The 18,005-nt window shown below is 33.0% G+C and overlaps 3 protein-coding genes across 5 annotated transcripts; 2 read left to right on the forward strand and 1 right to left on the reverse strand.

Annotated features, from left to right (window-relative positions):
• The first annotated feature begins 1,097 nt into the window (after nt 1-1,097).
• On the forward strand, nt 1,098-10,378 carry LOC146918227 (LEAF RUST 10 DISEASE-RESISTANCE LOCUS RECEPTOR-LIKE PROTEIN KINASE-like 2.3). Its single transcript, XM_085719856.1, has 3 exons — nt 1,098-2,011; nt 8,983-9,024; nt 9,179-10,378. The coding sequence occupies exons 1-3, from the start codon at nt 1,213-1,215 to the stop codon at nt 10,246-10,248; spliced, it is 1,911 nt and encodes a 636-aa protein (XP_085575982.1). The 5' UTR covers nt 1,098-1,212; the 3' UTR covers nt 10,249-10,378.
• On the forward strand, nt 2,889-8,258 carry LOC146918228 (uncharacterized). 3 transcript variants are annotated; one of them, XM_085719858.1, is made up of 9 exons: nt 3,235-3,425; nt 4,604-5,022; nt 5,255-5,899; nt 5,991-6,235; nt 6,318-6,530; nt 6,626-6,718; nt 6,808-6,909; nt 7,015-7,362; nt 7,993-8,258. In XM_085719858.1, the coding sequence occupies exons 2-9, from the start codon at nt 4,974-4,976 to the stop codon at nt 8,074-8,076; spliced, it is 1,779 nt and encodes a 592-aa protein (XP_085575984.1). In that variant the 5' UTR covers nt 3,235-3,425; nt 4,604-4,973; the 3' UTR covers nt 8,077-8,258. The 3 variants fall into 3 exon arrangements, with proteins under 3 accessions (XP_085575985.1, XP_085575984.1, XP_085575983.1); XM_085719857.1 differs by having other exon boundaries at nt 3,260-3,425; nt 4,604-5,098; XM_085719859.1 differs by lacking the exon at nt 4,604-5,022 and having other exon boundaries at nt 2,889-3,425.
• Nucleotides 10,379-11,157: 779 nt separating the features above from the next.
• LOC146918229 (protein SAR DEFICIENT 1-like) lies at nt 11,158-17,198 on the reverse strand. Its single transcript, XM_085719863.1, has 8 exons — nt 17,024-17,198; nt 16,788-16,863; nt 15,884-16,031; nt 14,553-14,963; nt 13,598-13,758; nt 12,861-13,058; nt 12,628-12,727; nt 11,158-12,026 (listed from the first exon to the last, which is right to left on the reverse strand). Exons 1-8 carry the CDS (start codon nt 17,107-17,109, stop codon nt 11,740-11,742), a joined length of 1,467 nt encoding a protein of 488 aa, XP_085575989.1. The 5' UTR covers nt 17,110-17,198; the 3' UTR covers nt 11,158-11,739.
• Nucleotides 17,199-18,005: the final 807 nt, after the last annotated feature.

Here is an 18,005-nt window from a genome sequence, read left to right on the forward strand (position 1 = left end):
TTTTAGCATGAAAAAAATATAAAGAGCCTTTTGCACATAACAATTAATGGATACACTTATCCACATAATATGTTTCTTCTTGGTTACCACTTTGCTGCAAACATCACACTGTCAACCACAGCAACCTCAAACAAATTTAAATTATTTCCCTTTGCAAGGAACAATCCTACAATGTGTATGTGTGTGCCCCAATTTGTAAATGAGAGATAACACAATCAAATTGACCACCACACCCATGTGACTTTCGCCATTGTTCAGTCGACCAGCTCGGGTTGGACTATGCGATGTATTACTTTTTAATGACCCAAATTCTTAAAATAAAATATAAAAAATTTGATTTCGGTACACGTCAACTTTTTGCACACGTCAACATGCGTTCGGCACACATCAACATGTGTCAGACACATGCTCATGTGCGACCTCCACAATCAAACTCATTACCGTGGCGACACCTTTTTTTAGAAATGATCATTCAAACGGAACCACAAGTATTTAAATTTTTAGATTAAATGACTTTTTATCTCATATTCAATCCAAACCGCACCACGAACGTCCCTGACGCGAACGTCCCTAACTCTACGCTAATGAATTCATTTATCTTGTAGAAAGGAAGAAAAAAAAAACTGTGGTAAACACACTATGATGTTAAAGGATTGCTAATAGCTCCCAGTGCTACCAAAACTATTATATTATCTAACTGTACTCTAAAACTTAAAAAGACAAATCAACTAAAGAAGAAACAAACAAACAATAGAGACTACATAAAATGTGTTGACCTGGTTTTGGATTCCATTTTCTTTGTTCCGTGGCCACCATATTTTTTTATGAAATAGGAAAGAGAGTAGTAATTTCATGGTTGACCAGTCTCCTTCCTTGACTATATTTGGGATCCGAATTCCCTACCGTAAGACGTAAGAGAAGCACACGTTTACACGCATTAGACAATCTTGTCCATTAAATTTAAAATCAGAATGTTGAAACTATACAGTAACAAAATCAATTTTAAACGATCTTTCTTACTGATTTTGATCGAACGGTGGGATTAAAAACTATGTGACTAAGTTGCTTTAGAGAATTTGTTTCCAACATCTTAATGTCAACATAGCCCAAAAACAATAATTGTTTCTCCTCTTCCTCTTACTGCTTAGTAGAAAACGATGAGGATTTTAGCATGAAAAAAAAAATCAAGCATCCTTTTGCACATAACAATTAATGGATACACTTATCCACATAATATGTTTCTTCTTGTTAACCACTTTATTACAAATATTACACTGTCAACCACTACTACCTCAAACAAATCTAAATTATTCCCTTTGTAAGGAACAATCATACAACTGTGGAGATCAACTATCCAACATCTCTTATCCATTTTGGGGACACAACCGACCCTCTCACTGTGGCAGCGGCGATCTATTTTACCTCAACTGTTTCGAAGATCAAAGGAAAAATTTCACATCTACAATTCTATTAGGCTCACAAAATTTCACAGTACTAAATATTAATCTCACAACAAACACCATCAAAATGAGACGAACCGATCTTGCACACGAGGTTTGTACTCCGAAATTCAATGATACTTACTTGAGTCCAAATATTTTCCAGTTTCCTGCAAGAACACGTAACATAAGCATATTCTATGACTGTTCATCTGATGTCATGTCTTATGCTAACTACCAATCTTTATGTGGATCACAAAATGCTATATGTTTTGAGGATCTAAGAGGTATGCTGTTGGAACAAATTTCAGAGTTAAAAGGATGTGGGAAACATATCATAGTACAAGCAGATTTTGCATTTGTGCCTGCTACTAATCTTGGTGTAATTGGAAGTGATGATCTTGATCAAATTTTATATGAGGGGTTTCAGGTCAAATATGTTGTGAATGAAGAGTGCATAAGATGCTTGGGAAGTGAAGGGTATTGTTGGAATAATACTGGTTTTGATAATGTTCAGTCTTGCTATTATATTTACAGCCATGATGGATCAGCCACACATTCAGTTCCCAAAAGTATGTTTTCTTTCTTTCTTCTAATTTTCTCTCATCTCATGCAAGATTGTATAGCTCAATGTCTCTTCACGGATCCCTTATGTTGTGTTAAACTAATCGAAAACAAGTGTATGAAAAGAAAGTATTGGGGGAGAATTTCACAAATAATGGCTTGAGATCTTTCTCATTGTTATTCCTTGTGTATATATAGAGGTTACAAGGCTATACAGATAATTAGATAATTACAGTAAATAATTACAATTAATGAAAACAAATCAATTTCTGATTTGTGTCCCTATTTCTAGTAACAAACTAATAAATATAATAAGGAGAACAAGTCAACTTCTTATTCACATCCCCCCTCAAATTGATGTGGCTGGTCAATGAGCATCAATGTTTTGTAAGGATGAGTTAGACCCCAAATTTCAACATGGTATCATAGTCTATCGGGTCAATCGTTGGGCTTCCTGCATCGTCCACGCTTCAGGCCCATTGGGCCGTGCTGAAGCATGAGGGGGTGTGTTAGCAGCCAAGTGGATTTAGTCTCACATCGGATAGACAGGATTCTTGAGAAGAGTTTATATAGAGGAGGCACTCCTCACCGTACAAGCTGATTTTGTAAGTATGAGTTAGGCCTCGATATTGATGACAGTGAAAATCAAATCACCAAAAGGCGACACAGGATGATGCAAGCATCTCTTAAATACTAAAACTAAAACATGATGATGCATGCATCTCTTATATATTAAAAAATGAAAAACTTAAGAGGATTCATTCCAATCTTTAAATACTAAAACATGATGATGCATGCATCTCTTATATATTAAAAAATGAAAAACTTAAGAGGATTCATTCCAATCTATAATGTTAATATGTTAATGTTAGCCATTTCTTATATACACTACAAAAAAACGCGTTAATTCTGGCGGTTTTTTACCGGCGGTCCCTGTTAACCGCCACTATATCCAGTGTATTGCGGCAGTTTTAATGGCCGCCGCTTTTTACAGTACATTACGGCGGTTTCGACTGCCGGTATTAACAAAATATAATGGCACAATTAACCTTGTTTATTATGGCATTTTAGACCGCCGGTATTAACGTTTTTAATTTTTTCAACTCCACAACATTTGGCGCACTAACTTCCCTCTTTTTTTTTTCCCTAAAATTTTAGAAAATCCCTCCAACTTGTTTTTTATGTTTTGAGTGAAAAATCCCTCCATCTTTTCTTTTTCTCTTTTTTTCTTAACACATAATATTTTATTTTATAACAAAAGCTTCAGTCTTTTTCCTTCAAGTCCTCTCTCTCATCGTCTCATCTTCTCCCATCTGGCCACCGCTTTCCCTTCCGTCGCTCTCACCGGCGAATCCTTCGGGTCCTCTCTTTCCGGCCACCGCTTTCCCTTCCGTGACTCTCTCCGTCTCACTTCCTTCTCAGGTACTCTCTCTCACTCGATCTATTCAAATTTCAACCTTGGTCTTCACATTTTGTCTCAATGTCGCAATTCCTCTCAAATTTTTGTTGGTTTATTTAGGGTTTGATGATTCTAATTTGTTAAATTTGTTAAATTTCGCACCAATCTTTTGTTTATGTTTTGTCTTGATTTTTTTCATGGGTTTGTCAATTTGTGTCGTTTGTGATTTATGGATTCATAATCATGTAAATTGAATCGAAAATAATGTTTATTATTGATATATTTTCGATTTAAAACCCAATCTGGAACCTCAAACCCATGGATTCCTCAATCTTTGACTCAAACCCATCTTCGTTTGCTGATTCTGAAATACCCAAACCCTCATCTTTGTATTATTCTTCTTTTTAGTTGATTAATAAGGTTCACTTTTGATAATAAAGTCCAGTTTTGATTATATGATTGATGATTTCCTGGTTTTTGTTTTTGATTTTTTGTTTTTGTTTTGTTTGAATAACCCTCATCTTTGTTTTGTTTTTGTTTTGAAATTAGTTTAATAAATTAATTATTTGAAATTTCAAAGCTCTCAATATGTTATTTGTGCAAGTGTTTTTTTTATGTGTATTATTAAACAAAGATGACATGATTCTGCAAAATTGCTAGCACACAAAACATGATCCTGATGCAACAACTCATAACAAATACCTGAAAGTCAGTGTTACACTATAGAGATGTTAAGTGTCGCTTGAAGGAATAATATAGTTTGATTTTGCATAGCTAATTATTTATATGTAAATCATGTACTCATTAATATCAAATATGTACATTGATTAACTTGTACATATTCATGTACTAATTATTTCTTCAGATACCATAAGACAGCAAATTATTTTAGTATTATTCAGGTTTTGTGGTTTTGTCCTAGTTTCGTTATTATCTAAACTATATGATGTGAAACCCTTGAACTGAAGTGATGGCCCATCTGTTAGCTTTCTAGATAGTGTCATATTTTAGAATCTCAATTCTCAAATGGATTGTAAAATGAATAACTCTGGACCTATAAGGGTTGTGATAGCTCAAAACTTTAAAACATTGTCTTGAACTTATGTGGAACCTTAAGAGGTTGTATTTGAATCATTTGTGCGTCTTCTGTCCTCACTATTTGTCACTTGCCTTTTTGTACCTTTATGGCTCTTGTGAAAAGTCCGGAATGATGGCATTTTTCACCGGAAAAGTTATGTGGTGGAAGAGGTGGTCGAAGAGATCAAAGTGCTATCGTGGAGGTGGATTTTGAGTAGGACGAAGTTCCCGGTGTGTCTTTTCTACGAGTGGTGTTGGGATCCAATTTGGTGTCTCAATAGGGTGGGAAGGAGGTAGGATTGGCTGCAAGGGGGTCTTCTGTTTGGGTGTTGGGCTGATACGACAGTGCTGCTTGAAGGGTCTACGGTTCTGTTCTGTCCTTGCAGGCACTGTGATCCAGCGCTGGTGTGTGTGTGCTGCTGGTGCAAACCTGTGCAGCGCTTGCTGTTAGTTGTACAGGGGTTTGGGTGCTCGTTTTTGAGGCGGTGGTATGCATGTTAGTCGTCGTGTATATAACAGCCTCATTGTTCGACGCCACTTTAGGTTTGGGTTGTTTTTTATGGTGTGTGGATGTTCCGTATAAATGCGGCATCTATTGTATATTTTTTCCCAACCGCGGGTTAGTGCGCCTTGCTTATTCCCGTCGAGAATTATATTTTGCCTTCTCAATGAAAAAAATGCTATATCTTAATTCATCATCAATGATTATTAAAATTTGGTAGCATTATAATTATTTAAATTATTTGTTACTGATTTCTTTAATTTACATATGCAGCAATGCCAAAGCATAGGAGGATAAAGAATTTTGTTAAAGTATCAAACGAGAGCTCTTCACATGGTGCATCTTTCCCCAATCTAACTTCCTCACGACATCCACAAGAAGAGGTTGGAAGTTCACATCGTGGAGAAAAGGCATCAGTTCAGCCACACAATCAAACATCCTTGCAATCTACACAACAAAGGGTAGAAGAGGTTCGAAGTTCACATCGTGGAGCAAAGGTATCAGTTCAGCCACACAATCAAACATCCTTGCAATCTACACAACAAAGGATTGTACGCTCTACACGGGTTGCACACACTACACAGGTTGTATCTGCCCCCAATGATCAAACTCATGCTCCACATGGATCACAAAATGAATCCCCTACACTGGTTGCTGCAAGTATATCCTCTAAAATACCAAATCAAACACGCTTGCAACGTGAAGCTAATGCACCTGTTCAGCCTCCCAATCAAACCTCCTCACAACATGAATCTAATGTACCAGTTCAGCCACCCAATCTAACTTCCTCACAACATGAAGCTAATGTACCAGTTCAGCCACCCAATCTAACGTCGCAATCTGCGCAACCAATGGCCGCACGTCCTCGACGTAGAGTTGGACGAGCATCTACCCATTATTGGTCTGTAGATGCACTAGGTATGCTTATATATCGATATAAATTGATTTAGTCTTGTGTTGTCTCTTGTTTACATATATTTTTAATTACATAACATTTATATCTCAACAGATGAAGAGAATGATGCAATTCGAAAACTCCATTTGATGGTTAAGGACATCAATAACTTGCCTGATGGATTGCGAGTCATTGTGGATTTTGATGACCAACATTCACCTATTGGAGAGGCTGCTGGTTTGCTTTCTGGAGTATGTGGATTACTAGCAACACATAGTCCCTTTTTTCCTATAAGTTTGGATAAGTGGTCAGATATGCCAGCTGATTATTTTGAGACACAATGGAAAGACCTCTTTGAGGTAAAATAATTTTAACTCTACTTTTGTTTTTATGGTTTGTCTTTGTAAAATTGTAATTAACTAACAATCTTGTTATTTGAAGCGTCGATTCTGTTTCAATGAAGTTGAAGATCTAGCTAAAAGATATATTGAGGGTTCAATTGGCAAAAAGTGGAGAGAGTATAGACTTAAACTATTTGATGATAACTTTGATCCAACTTTGAGCAAGAATGAAATTGTCAACAACAAACCTAAGGATGTTCCCTTGGACCATTGGGTAAAATTTGTTGAATATCGCTTGAAACCCGAGACAATGGTATATGTACTTCATTTTTCATTATATATTGAATAGTGTTTTTTTAAATAATCAGTTGTTAAATCATAGAAAGTAATATACTCTCACATGTATAGGAAATGTGCAAAAGAAACAAAGAAGTGAGAAAGAAACAAATTTTTCCTCATACGTGCGGTGCCATGACTTTCGCGAGGAAAAGACATATCCTAGTATGTTTGTTTATTGCTATATGTAGTTAATTCTTGTTTAAGTTGACTATTAAGTTATTCGATTCATAATTATACTTTATTTGTTTTAGACTCTTGAGGCTGGTAAGCCTGTCGGTCGGGGTCCAATGTGGGATATGACCCACAAAAATGCAGATGGGAAGTATGTGAATGAAGAAGCTAAGAAGATAGGGGTAAATTGATAATCTACCTCCCAATTTATTTTAAATTTATGTTCCTTGTTTTCGAATTGAAGGAAATGAATGTTATTCATTGGTTATTTATTATTTGGTTTGTAGGAGAAAATTTGCAATCATATTGCTGAAAACCCCGATGCTTATTCTGAAATTTCTCCAAATGATGTTGTTGGCAAGATATTTGGAAAAGAGCATTCTGGCCGTGTTCGAGGAATGGGCATGGGAGTGGTTCCTACTCTTGCTTTTAAGCGTACTACCACACGACTTAGTGGTATGGAGTTTGGTTCTTCCCGTGGTAGTACTTCAAGCGGCAGTTCTTCATTGGTGAACCAAAAACTTGCAACTATGGAGGCTCAAATGACAGCACTTGTTGGCTACATTAAAGCGAAGGAAGGTGGTTCACTGCCAGCAGAGTTAGCTGCAGCCTTATTTCCCAATGATACACCACTGGTATAACAACTACTCAATGCCTTTCTGATTTTATGCATGTGTCTTTCTGGAGTAGTACTGGCGCTACATTAAGCTTTGGAAGCATTGATATTATTTGATGAAATTTTATAAAATGGATCTGAATGCTAACATTGGGCTAATGAAATCAATACTGCTAATTTTGGTAAAGGGGATGAGATTAATTAGAAGAAAAAAGAGGCACTCGTGATTTTATCTAATTACTGAACATGCACACATAACAATAGTTACATACACATAAAAGTATGCTTAGAAATTCATGGGGAAAGTTTTCCAAAAAATAAGTTAAATATTCATAGGGAAGAATTATAATACCGTATTCATCAAGTAAAGCTTCAAAATCATGACGTCCCTCATGTGTGGCATCATCCTTTCTTTCTAAGTCATATTCAAAATCATGCTGGACATTAACTTGACTTGGAGCTTGGTTTAGATGCATTTCTCTAAGTTTTTCATCATCAATCTTTATATTCATCAATTATGAAAAATTGATTTTGGATAATACTGACTTTGAATCTTTTACTTTGATAATAACTTTTACTTTGCTTAGGTTGTTGAATTGGCAATATCTTCTTGCTTAGTTTGGTTTAACAATCGTAATATTTTTTGCAGGCATCAAATGTAGGAAGTGAATCTTCAACACCTAATGACATAACTAGATCATCAGATGCAAGCAATGCACATGGAGAGTCCTAATTTTAGTGTCAACAGTTGTCTAGTCATTTTTATGTTTTGAAACTTGTTATTTTGAGAATAGCTAAAGATGGTGGCAATGGTTTCTCTAACTTTATGTTTAGAGACTTGTTTATTTTGAGAATGGATATCTGTATCAAACTCCACTTGAATTGAATTATAAATATCAATGACAATGTTCAAAATTTATTTGTCCTTTAATTTTGTTCAAAAAATAGAAATATAAAATTATTTATTCCTATGAAATACTAATATTATAGAAACATTTCATCTTTCTACCAATATAAAAATATTATTTCAATTTTTTGAGCATTGTGGCGTTTTTTATGTCAATTGTGGCAGTTCAATTATTAAATATAAGAAGTAAATTGTGGCGGTTAGACCTGCCACTATTTGCGTAGGTCCTAGGAGTAATTTGTGGCGGTTGAAACCGCCGGTATTTTCTGTATGTTACGGCGGTCAAAAATGCCATAAACACCTATTGGTTTTCTCACAATAAAGTATATAATGGCGTTTGAAACTGCCGTTTTATACATTTAAATAACCGCCACTTTAAACCAGGTACAAAACGGCGGCTACCATGGCGGCTACCTAAAAACTGCCGCTTTAAACATTGTGGCAGACAAAATTTCGGCAGTTTTTAAAACGCCAGAATTGAACATAGTGGCGGCTAAAACCGCCAGAACATGCATTTTTTAGCCGCCGGAATAAACGCGTTTTTTTGTAGTGATACTTCCATATGTTAATGTTAGCCATTTCTTATATACTTCCATTTGTGTCCATGTTTGTCCCTTGATCTATATTTGTTTTCATCTTTTGATATCAACTTAATTTTGGACTGTGCACTATGTAGTTCTTAACCAATGCTCTAACAAATTCCTCTCTATGATCTTTCTACTACTATCACAGGTAAGCATTTGAGCTGGCAAAAGAAAAGGAAAATCATTCTAGGTATATATATTTATAATAATTAATCTATTGTATTGATTAATGAAACCTTAACTTTTTCCTATCTGTGTTTTCTCTCTTACACAAAATGACTTATATATAAAGAAAAATGTAATTCTTTTCTATATCATAATGCATTAACTAAGCCTCCTAACAGGAAGTGCAGGTGCAACATTAGTAGGATTATCGATATGTATCGCTATCTTTTGTTTCAAGTACATGTCAAGAAAGAATAACAAAGACATTGAAGAATTCTTAAAAACTCATGAAGCCTTTAGTGTTAGAAGATACAAATTCTCGCATATCAAGAAAATGACCAACAACTTCAAAGTCAAATTAGGACAAGGTGGTTATGGTACAGTGTACGAAGGAAGGCTACTCAATGATTGCCCTGTGGCAGTAAAGATACTGAAAACGTCTAAAGGAAATGGTGATGAGTTTATGAATGAGGTTTCTAGCATTACTAAAACCTCTCACGTCAATGTTGTCGCCCTTCTTGGATTTTGTTTTGAAGGACGGAAAAAAGCTCTCATTTATGAATTAATGTCGAATGGTTCCCTTGAAAAATTCATCTACAAAAAGGGACCTGAGACCATTCCATCTTTGAGTTGGGATATTCTTTATCAAATTGCGAAAGGGATAGCTCGAGGGCTAGAGTACTTGCATAGGGGATGTAGCACTCGAATCTTACATTTTGACATCAAACCACATAACATCCTTTTAGATGAGAATTTTTGTCCAAAGATATCGGACTTTGGACTTTCAAGACTTTGCCATAAGAAAGAAAGCATTATTTCTATGTCAAACGCTAGAGGGACAATGGGGTATGTAGCTCCTGAGTTATGGAATAGAAATTTTGGAGGTGTTTCACACAAGTCTGACGTTTATAGTTATGGAATGATGTTGCTAGAAATGGTTGGTGGGAGGAAAAACATTAACGCCGATGCAAGTCAAACAAGTGAGATATACTTTCCTCATTGGGTATACAAGAATCTTGATCTACGCAATGATTTGAGACCGGACGAAGTGATTGTCTCGGAAGAAGATGAAATTGCAAGGAGATTGACCATTGTAGGTTTATGGTGCATTCAAACATTTCCAAATGATAGACCAACAATGAGTAGAGTGATTGAAATGTTAGAAGGCAACAAGAATTCTTTGGAAATACCACCAAAACCTATTCTTTCTTCTCCTACTAGATCAGTACAAGAATCATCAGCTTCATGAAATTTTGGGGTAAATGTCCACACTACATTATTTATCATACTTGTTGTATATGTTAATATCACATTGTAAAGCAAGTGGATGTTATATGTGTGCTATACTGTTATTCAGATAATAAATCTATTGTTGCAAATGGAGGGTTAAAGTAGAAATGACATGGATGAAACGAATTAGAATATATAGTAGATAACATATTTTCTATTATGGTTTATTCTTTTCAGGACATTAGTAAAGAAATTGGACAAGAATTCAAACCACTTTGCAGAATTTCAAGATATAGCATGCATCAATTGCTAATTAATGAAGTATTTAGAATGTCTAATATTGGCCTAATCAAAAAAATTATGCACTGTATTGTACCCCAAAAAAACCTATGTATTGAAATTATCATGAGGATTTTACATAGATACTCCAATACATCATGATGGTAACTCAGATTAAGGTCCCTCAAGTCTTTTCGGTATACCAAGTATTCTCTATACGCAACTGTAGGGATTAATTTTTTGAGTCAGGTAAGGTCACAATAGACGGCAAAACTCTCTCTCAAGTTTTAATGTTGCTGCATTACCAGAACTTGGTTTGAACCCTAAACTTCGTGCATGTTAAACATAGAGACACGAAAGATCTCATTTAAACGCTTTTGATTATGTTGTTGTGTTACTAGTTATTAGACATAATAGTGTTTCATGAGTACTATATACATTGTTATCAAAGTAACAGCTCTGCCCTAATAGGTGGCAGGTTGGTTTGTTCCATAACATGATCTCAATTAATTTGTTTCCTTCACTTATTGTACTTGGCTTCTTTTATCATTCTGGTGTTGACACATTATTTAGGGGCACACCACTTACAAGTAAGTGTAAGTTACAAGAATTATAAAAAGATCATAAATAGAAAATTTGTAACACTAAATAAGAGAATGGAAGTAGGGAACCATATTATAGAGGATGTGCTCTTAGCTACTAGACATAATATTGTTTCATGATTATACATACATTAATATCAGAGTATTAACTCTTCCCTACAAAGTGGCAGGTTGATTTCTACATCATTAGCCCCTACCACATTTACACTAAACCTAATTTGTATTTCTTCAAAGCTTGCACTTGCTCTTATGTACAACCCAAAATCAAAGTAGCTTTTTTTTTTTTCTCCATTTTGACTTTGACACACTATTTAGAGGTACACCACTTGCAAGGAAATGTATATATGTTACAATAATTATAAATAAGAACTTATACATACTTGTAAGTAGCTTACCTATTATATTTGCTTACTATAAAATTTGTAGGAATTTAATGGAATAGGATTTGGTGTTGTAACAACGTCCTGCTGTAATAGATTTTGTCCATCCGGTCTTCAATCGGTGGCTGAGATCTAACTGTGTGGAAAATGGCCAAATAAATCTGAGTTGTCGAATCACTTTTCTACAATTGAGATCGACTATTACGTGAAGCAGTTACAGCAGGCGATCCAGATCCAAATTTAATATATCTAAAGTTGCCTTGTGAACCCATTAATGTCCCTAGGGCCTGAACCTGAAGGTGTCATGTCCCCATCTGATTGTGAGCCTGTGAAGCCAAAAGGAAATCCATTTGCATTTGCTGTTGTGGTATAGGCTTGATTCAATAACCACTCACCGCTAGCCATTTGTGCATTATTGCTGGGTACATAGCTAGCAATATTTTCTATAGATGGATCACCATAATATTCATTCTGATGATATGTTGTTGCTACTGTTGCTGGATGATTGTTTGGATATTGCTCCACAGTTTGATCACCTATAATTAAGTTCATACTAACATTAATTTCATTGTAGAATAAAATGTAATTAACTATTTGTCACATTCATAATTGAAAGTTTTTGAGATACTTAATAAAATGGAACTATATGTATACAATCTGGTTGATATTTTTTAAGATTAATATGCTCTAGTTTTGTATGAGATATGTATTCATTCACCACTCTTAACATGAATTTGTTTTTTTTTTCACAGGTTGAATTAGATTTGGATTTGCTGCGGTCGGCAAATGCACACATTTAACATTTTGGTCATATTGGTTAAGGTTAAATTGAGATCAGACAATCGATTAAAATTTTGATATACATTTTGATTTTTTGTTAAAAAAAAAAAAAACAAAGAAAAACTAAGTCATCTAATCTCAATTCAACGATCACCAACATGCCAACTACGTGAATACATGGATTGTTATCCACTACAACATGTTTTGTGTGGTGCTACGAAGCCAACCAGTGTGAGTATATATGATCTTATTTCTATTAACAAAATAACAACTAATATTTGTTATTTCTAAAAGAAAAAAATATGTATAATTTATCTTATTGAGAACTAAAGTCATTGATGATTAATTGAAAAATACCTTGGGTTAACAAAGCAATGTTATCATTTAAAACCCCATCAATTTCCTCCAACTCATCCCATTTTGTGTATGCTTCTCCAACCAATTTGTCTATATAGCTCTACAAATTTAGGAATGGTATAACACCAATTAAAATGAATTAGAGGACCAATATCTAGCATATAATGTAATCCACAAAGTAAAGTAAGACTACAAATGTGAGTCTTGAGTAGTAGATGGTTAATATATTGTACCTTATTCATTTGGCTCAAGTACTCTCTGCTGGAAAATTCTTGTCCATTGATATTAGCTTTAATTAATTTGCATATTGGATTCAGAAGAATGGTAAATTGAGGTCCACGGTACCTATAGATCTTGCTCCCCATGTCACAAGTCATTGCATGCTTTATTGTGACTTTCCACATTCTATCAGACATCCCCATGCCCAAAATCTAATTTCAGATAAATTCATCAATTAAAAAAGTAATGAGTTCATATTGCTTCACAAATAAGAATCTAATATATTTAATTAAAGGAAAATGCTAATTGCACATGTTAAAGGAAATATATATACTACTATATAGTAATTCTATCTCAAAAGTCGTCTAATCAATTTTTTAAAAGTACTCAAGCTACTCTTTTCAGTATAAAATTTTTACTTTTAAATTTCTTAACATGTATCATAAGAGCACAAGTTAGCATGACTTTAAATAAACAAACAAGTTAATAGATCATTAAGTTTAAGTTCATATTTGCGGTCTAACTTAATCTTTTGAAGAAATTGATCTTGTATAATGTTCTATGTAGTTTAATATGTTTAAATTATTAAAAATATTAATAACATATATATTCAAATATGTTGACCTAATAGAACTAAAAGACTTTTTTCTCAACTAAAAATATATCTTAAAAAAAATTAGCATAAAAATAGGCTCTAGGAAATGTGGTGTAATCTATTTTATTTTCACCCCTAATTATAAAGATATTATACCTCTCTTAGCTTTGGAGTATCAATAACTGCTAATTTAAGAAAGTCTTGCACTGTTTTGATCCCTTTAGCCATCATTTTGTGGTGGAAAGCTCCATCTTTCCCTATCTTCTCTAGGCGCCACACATCATCGCCAAGCATTGGTGGATGATGTTTTTTGTACACTTCATGATAATTATGAAAACAATGTTAATAAGAAATAAAATTTAGATTTTTAGCATGCAATCCTTTCTGCAAAAATAAACTAGTAATACACTAATCTATGATTCCATTGAGAGGCAAAAATGCTTATATGCAGCTCATAAAATTAATAACATCAAAGTAAGTTTTAAAGTACTACTTGTTGCGACACATTTTTGTAGGAAATAGATTTTCCTTGTGTAAATACTAAATATAAACAATATTTACACATTCAATAACTAAACTACACCAATAAAAATCATTTACCCTATTATACAAAGCCAAATGTTAATGTGTGCTCTTAAAAGCACATATTAAGGAACTCAATATAAAAATGTATGTATTAATAGTCGTACATTCAACTTTTTAAAAGTTTATTTTTTTTTTTTTTGGTACAAACTTTTTAAAAGTTTAAATATTATGTTTCTCAATACAATTTTTTTTTAACATGTATCATTAAGACACAAGTTACCTTGACGTAATTAAATTCCTTAACTAGCGGCTATAAAATGATGAATGACTAGTCAAACGCTCAAAATAAATTGCGTTCCTATTTCATAGTCTATAGTACAACTAAAAGTGGGGACCATCTTATTAATATATTTAAGGGTGAAGAATTAATTTAAAAAGACCAAAGTTAGTTGAAAATAAAAGTATTTATTCATTGTCATCAAATATATTCCAATCAATAATATATCATGCTACACAAAAAATTTAGTCATGTTAAAGATATTAAATATAGCTTATAGTATAACAAGTTTATAATAATAAAACTTACATTCTCCACGATGATCCTTAACAACAAATGCCTCAGTCATGCCTTCTTGAATCCTAACACTTTGATTACTCCCACGACTCACCATAACTGCAACCCTAAACTTCCTGCTCCTTATCCAGCTAGAATTATCTGTGAACTCTATGTCTCCAATTGGTGCAATTCCACCTCTCATAGTAAGGTTCAATTCTCCAGAAAGTAATGGTCTCTTCCCAGTTCTTTCCTTCACTATGTATTTATTGAATTCTTCACTAGTCCAATTCTCGTTTTCATCATGTGGAAAATCTCCATCAAGTACAACAATCTCTAACTTTATAGGGTATGGAAGACTTGTTGGAACAATTTGGTTATTGTTTGTTTTGTCAACAAGACTTATGCTTATAGGCTTACCTTCAGCGTCGAGTATTCTACTACCTGTGAAAATTGGGACGAAGTTAACTCAGTAGTAAGAGTTTGATCATGATCACTACAACAAAAATTTAATAATGACGAAAAGTATAAATTTGGTAATCAAATTTGGCATCTTTATGGTTAGCGACTAAGGGCCCGTTTGTTTCAGATTTTTTCTAAAAAAAATCTATTTTTTCCCTTAAAAAAATCACTTTTTTCATTTTTAAGTGTTTGTTTAGGATTTTTAGAAAAATCATTTTATCAAAAAAATCTATTTTGACCCTAAAATGAAAAGCTATTAGGATTAGCTTTTCTCAAAATCTATTTTTTTCAACAACAAGGAGATAACACATGTGCATGTTAGAACTCATTTTTTTAAAAAAATGGATTTTTATGGATAGTAGGCAAACACAAATAACTTCAGATTTTTTTTAAAATCTCTAAAAAAAAAATCTCTAGATTCTTTTGACACAAAATCTATTTTTTTTTAAAGCCGAAACAAACGCACCCTAAATTAGAGATGGATTTGTCTTTTTCTATCTCTAAATTTCTCACTATTTCAAGTTTCAACTTTTGTTTTTTTAACTCTAATGGTGTGTTTGATTTGCTAAACGGTATGTACCGGACAAAGCAGCACATGACAGTTTAGCAACATAAGACAAGACAAATTTTTATGATATTGAATAACTTTTTGTCTTATACGATTTTTGGTGGACAAAAGGTTATTTTTGTATTTTAGATAACTTGTATGTGTGACAAAAAGTTGTGTTGTAGTTTAGCGAGAGACAAAAAAATTTGTTTTTGTCATGTCCCAGAAACAATTTTACAAATCAAACACTTTACAACTGGAGTTGTCTTTTCTTGTTCTTATTTTTTAACAGATCAGATCTTGTAGAATGGGGATTAATATCACTTTAATTAATAAACCAATGTAAGTATCATACCTGTGAAAATTGGGAGGGAAAGCCTTTTGCTGAATATGAGTTGTAAGGTTGGTTGTTGATCCCTTGGTGCTTGGATTCTTAATGAAGGTGACCTATTGATGGAAGGTGGAAAGCAGTTTCCAATTGCTCTATCCACCTCTTCACTCACCTAACCAAATGAATCATATAATAAAGTAAGCTTTCATGAGAAAATCAACTATATAATGAGAAATACAAATGTTCGATATTTTAGACTAGTTGTAGTATTCAAATAATTAATGCAAAGCTTCATAGTTAGGTGAAGTTGGTTTTTTGTGGTATGAATAGCTATGCGGAGACTACTGCAATTGGAGATTTCATATTGACGGTTGATACAGTTCACATTGCAGTTAATTACAAGTGAAGACAAATTTTTCACAATTCTCAAGACTCAAATAAAATTTAAGGTTGTTTAATATGGATCCGGTTTAACATTGGACCATCTTATTTTTAATAAAATATTATTTCTAATCTCTATTTTACATTATTATAAAATTCATTTTTTTATTAAAAATGGTAAAAGGTCTATATTTAAACCATTTTTTAGAGAATCATATTAAACACGCCTTAAATTTTATGATGATATCAAATATTTACAGTCATGTGGTGACCTAACAACAATATTTTTGTACAATATACTATGATATACCCTCAATTTTCATAAGCTAGATTTTAATATTGATATCAGATAATGTAATATTGTATATATTGTTTGTTGGGTCATCTCTTAATTCTTATTAGGCCACCCCAACCCTAACCCATGAGAAACAAGTTAACCACATTAACTTCAAATATGTATGCTTTTTGAAACAAAACAAAAAAAAAAAAAACTTCAAATATGTATGCATCTGTGTCAAATGTCATGGTAAAGTTTAACTTGACTTACAACTCTTTTAAGAAAAGGTTCCAAAGCTCCTAAAAGGTTCGGCATGTTTTGCACTTTAACTGCTCTTTCTAGCACACTGCCAAGAAGAATTCAATATATCATGCATAAGAATAAGGCTAGTAAAAAAAAAATGAAGTATAAAATGTAGATAGTAGTTTTTTGCATGGATCAGACTTCAAAGTATTAAAGATTATCAAGAAAAGAGCTAGAAAAGATATTAAAAAAGAAGTGCGTACGAAGCTAAAGAAGGTCTCATTCGTTTGTCGTTTGGATTGTCTTGATCTTTATCATTAGAATCATCAAAAACCCTTTTAGTAGCCATTTTTGCAGAAGTGTTTTGAAGCAAAGAGTTAAGGTTTTGATTGATGTGTTGTAATATGACAAAGATGAAATTAATTAAAGGTGAGAGTAGAGAAGGGAAGGTTGTCCAATACCTTGGTATTTATAGCCCAGAAAATTGAATAGACTTTAGAATTTTGAAATACATAATAAAATAAATAAACATACATAAAATAATAATCCGAAGCTTCTTAGAATGTCGGAGGAAATATCCAAGAAAATAGGATATAGGACCCAAAATTAACAATGTTGTTGAAAATGATGTGCTTTTGTGTAACGACTTGGCATATTAATTTTCAAATGTTACACTATTTGGTGATTGTGACCATTGACTATCAATGTTATGGAAAATTATTATTTTTTTTAAAAAAAAAAAGAACATAATGTGAGTATGAGAAAGAGAAAGTTGTTATAAGATAGTTGTATAAATATTATTTCTCATTTTTTTTTTGACAAAAAATATCATTTCTCATATACAATATAATAAGAAGAAACACATAAAATAAAGTGTTGATTGGGCGTTTGAGAATTAAGTGTATCAAAATTAAATGTAAGGGTTGCGTTGCATTTTTATGGAAGAAGGAATCTTGATCTTATTTTATTAAAATAAAAAAAAGGTATGCTTTTATATAACATAATTCTAAGATTTTCTTTTTTTTGTTCGTCATGACAAATTTAGAGTAATTTTTTTTTTTCTTCATTAAGTTGCTTTCAGTTTGTTTGTCTTTTTTTACTCTTGTCTAAAATAAAAAATGTTTGTCTTCTTTTATGGTTTGACACTTGGATATGATTACCCGTCTAGTCAAAATACATGTTTCTTGGAAGGATCGAATACGTGTCATTAATAGTTCGGGTGCCATAAGAAGAAACTCACATGTA

This window comes from Medicago sativa, chromosome 6 (genome assembly GCF_051527215.1).
Source record: "Medicago sativa cultivar Bolivia chromosome 6, Bolivia_mono, whole genome shotgun sequence".
Lineage (NCBI taxonomy): Eukaryota > Viridiplantae > Streptophyta > Magnoliopsida > Fabales > Fabaceae > Medicago > Medicago sativa.

Coding starts and splice junctions, on each gene's coding strand:
- LOC146918229 (XM_085719863.1), bottom strand. CDS start 17,109: ATGGCTACTAAAAGGGTTTTTGATGATTCTAATGATAAAGATCAAGAC. Junction 16,864..17,023: donor ATGAGACCTTCTTTAGCTTC/GTACGCACTTCT, acceptor TCTTCTTGGCAG/TGTGCTAGAAAGAGCAGTTA. Junction 13,759..14,552: donor TAAGGATCATCGTGGAGAAT/GTAAGTTTTATT, acceptor ATTATCATGAAG/TGTACAAAAAACATCATCCA.
- LOC146918227 (XM_085719856.1), top strand. CDS start 1,213: ATGGATACACTTATCCACATAATATGTTTCTTCTTGTTAACCACTTTA. Junction 2,012..8,982: donor CACACATTCAGTTCCCAAAA/GTATGTTTTCTT, acceptor CTACTATCACAG/GTAAGCATTTGAGCTGGCAA. Junction 9,025..9,178: donor GAAAAGGAAAATCATTCTAG/GTATATATATTT, acceptor GCCTCCTAACAG/GAAGTGCAGGTGCAACATTA.
- LOC146918228 (XM_085719858.1), top strand. CDS start 4,974: ATGTTAGTCGTCGTGTATATAACAGCCTCATTGTTCGACGCCACTTTA. Junction 6,531..6,625: donor GCTTGAAACCCGAGACAATG/GTATATGTACTT, acceptor TCACATGTATAG/GAAATGTGCAAAAGAAACAA. Junction 6,910..7,014: donor AAGAAGCTAAGAAGATAGGG/GTAAATTGATAA, acceptor TTTGGTTTGTAG/GAGAAAATTTGCAATCATAT.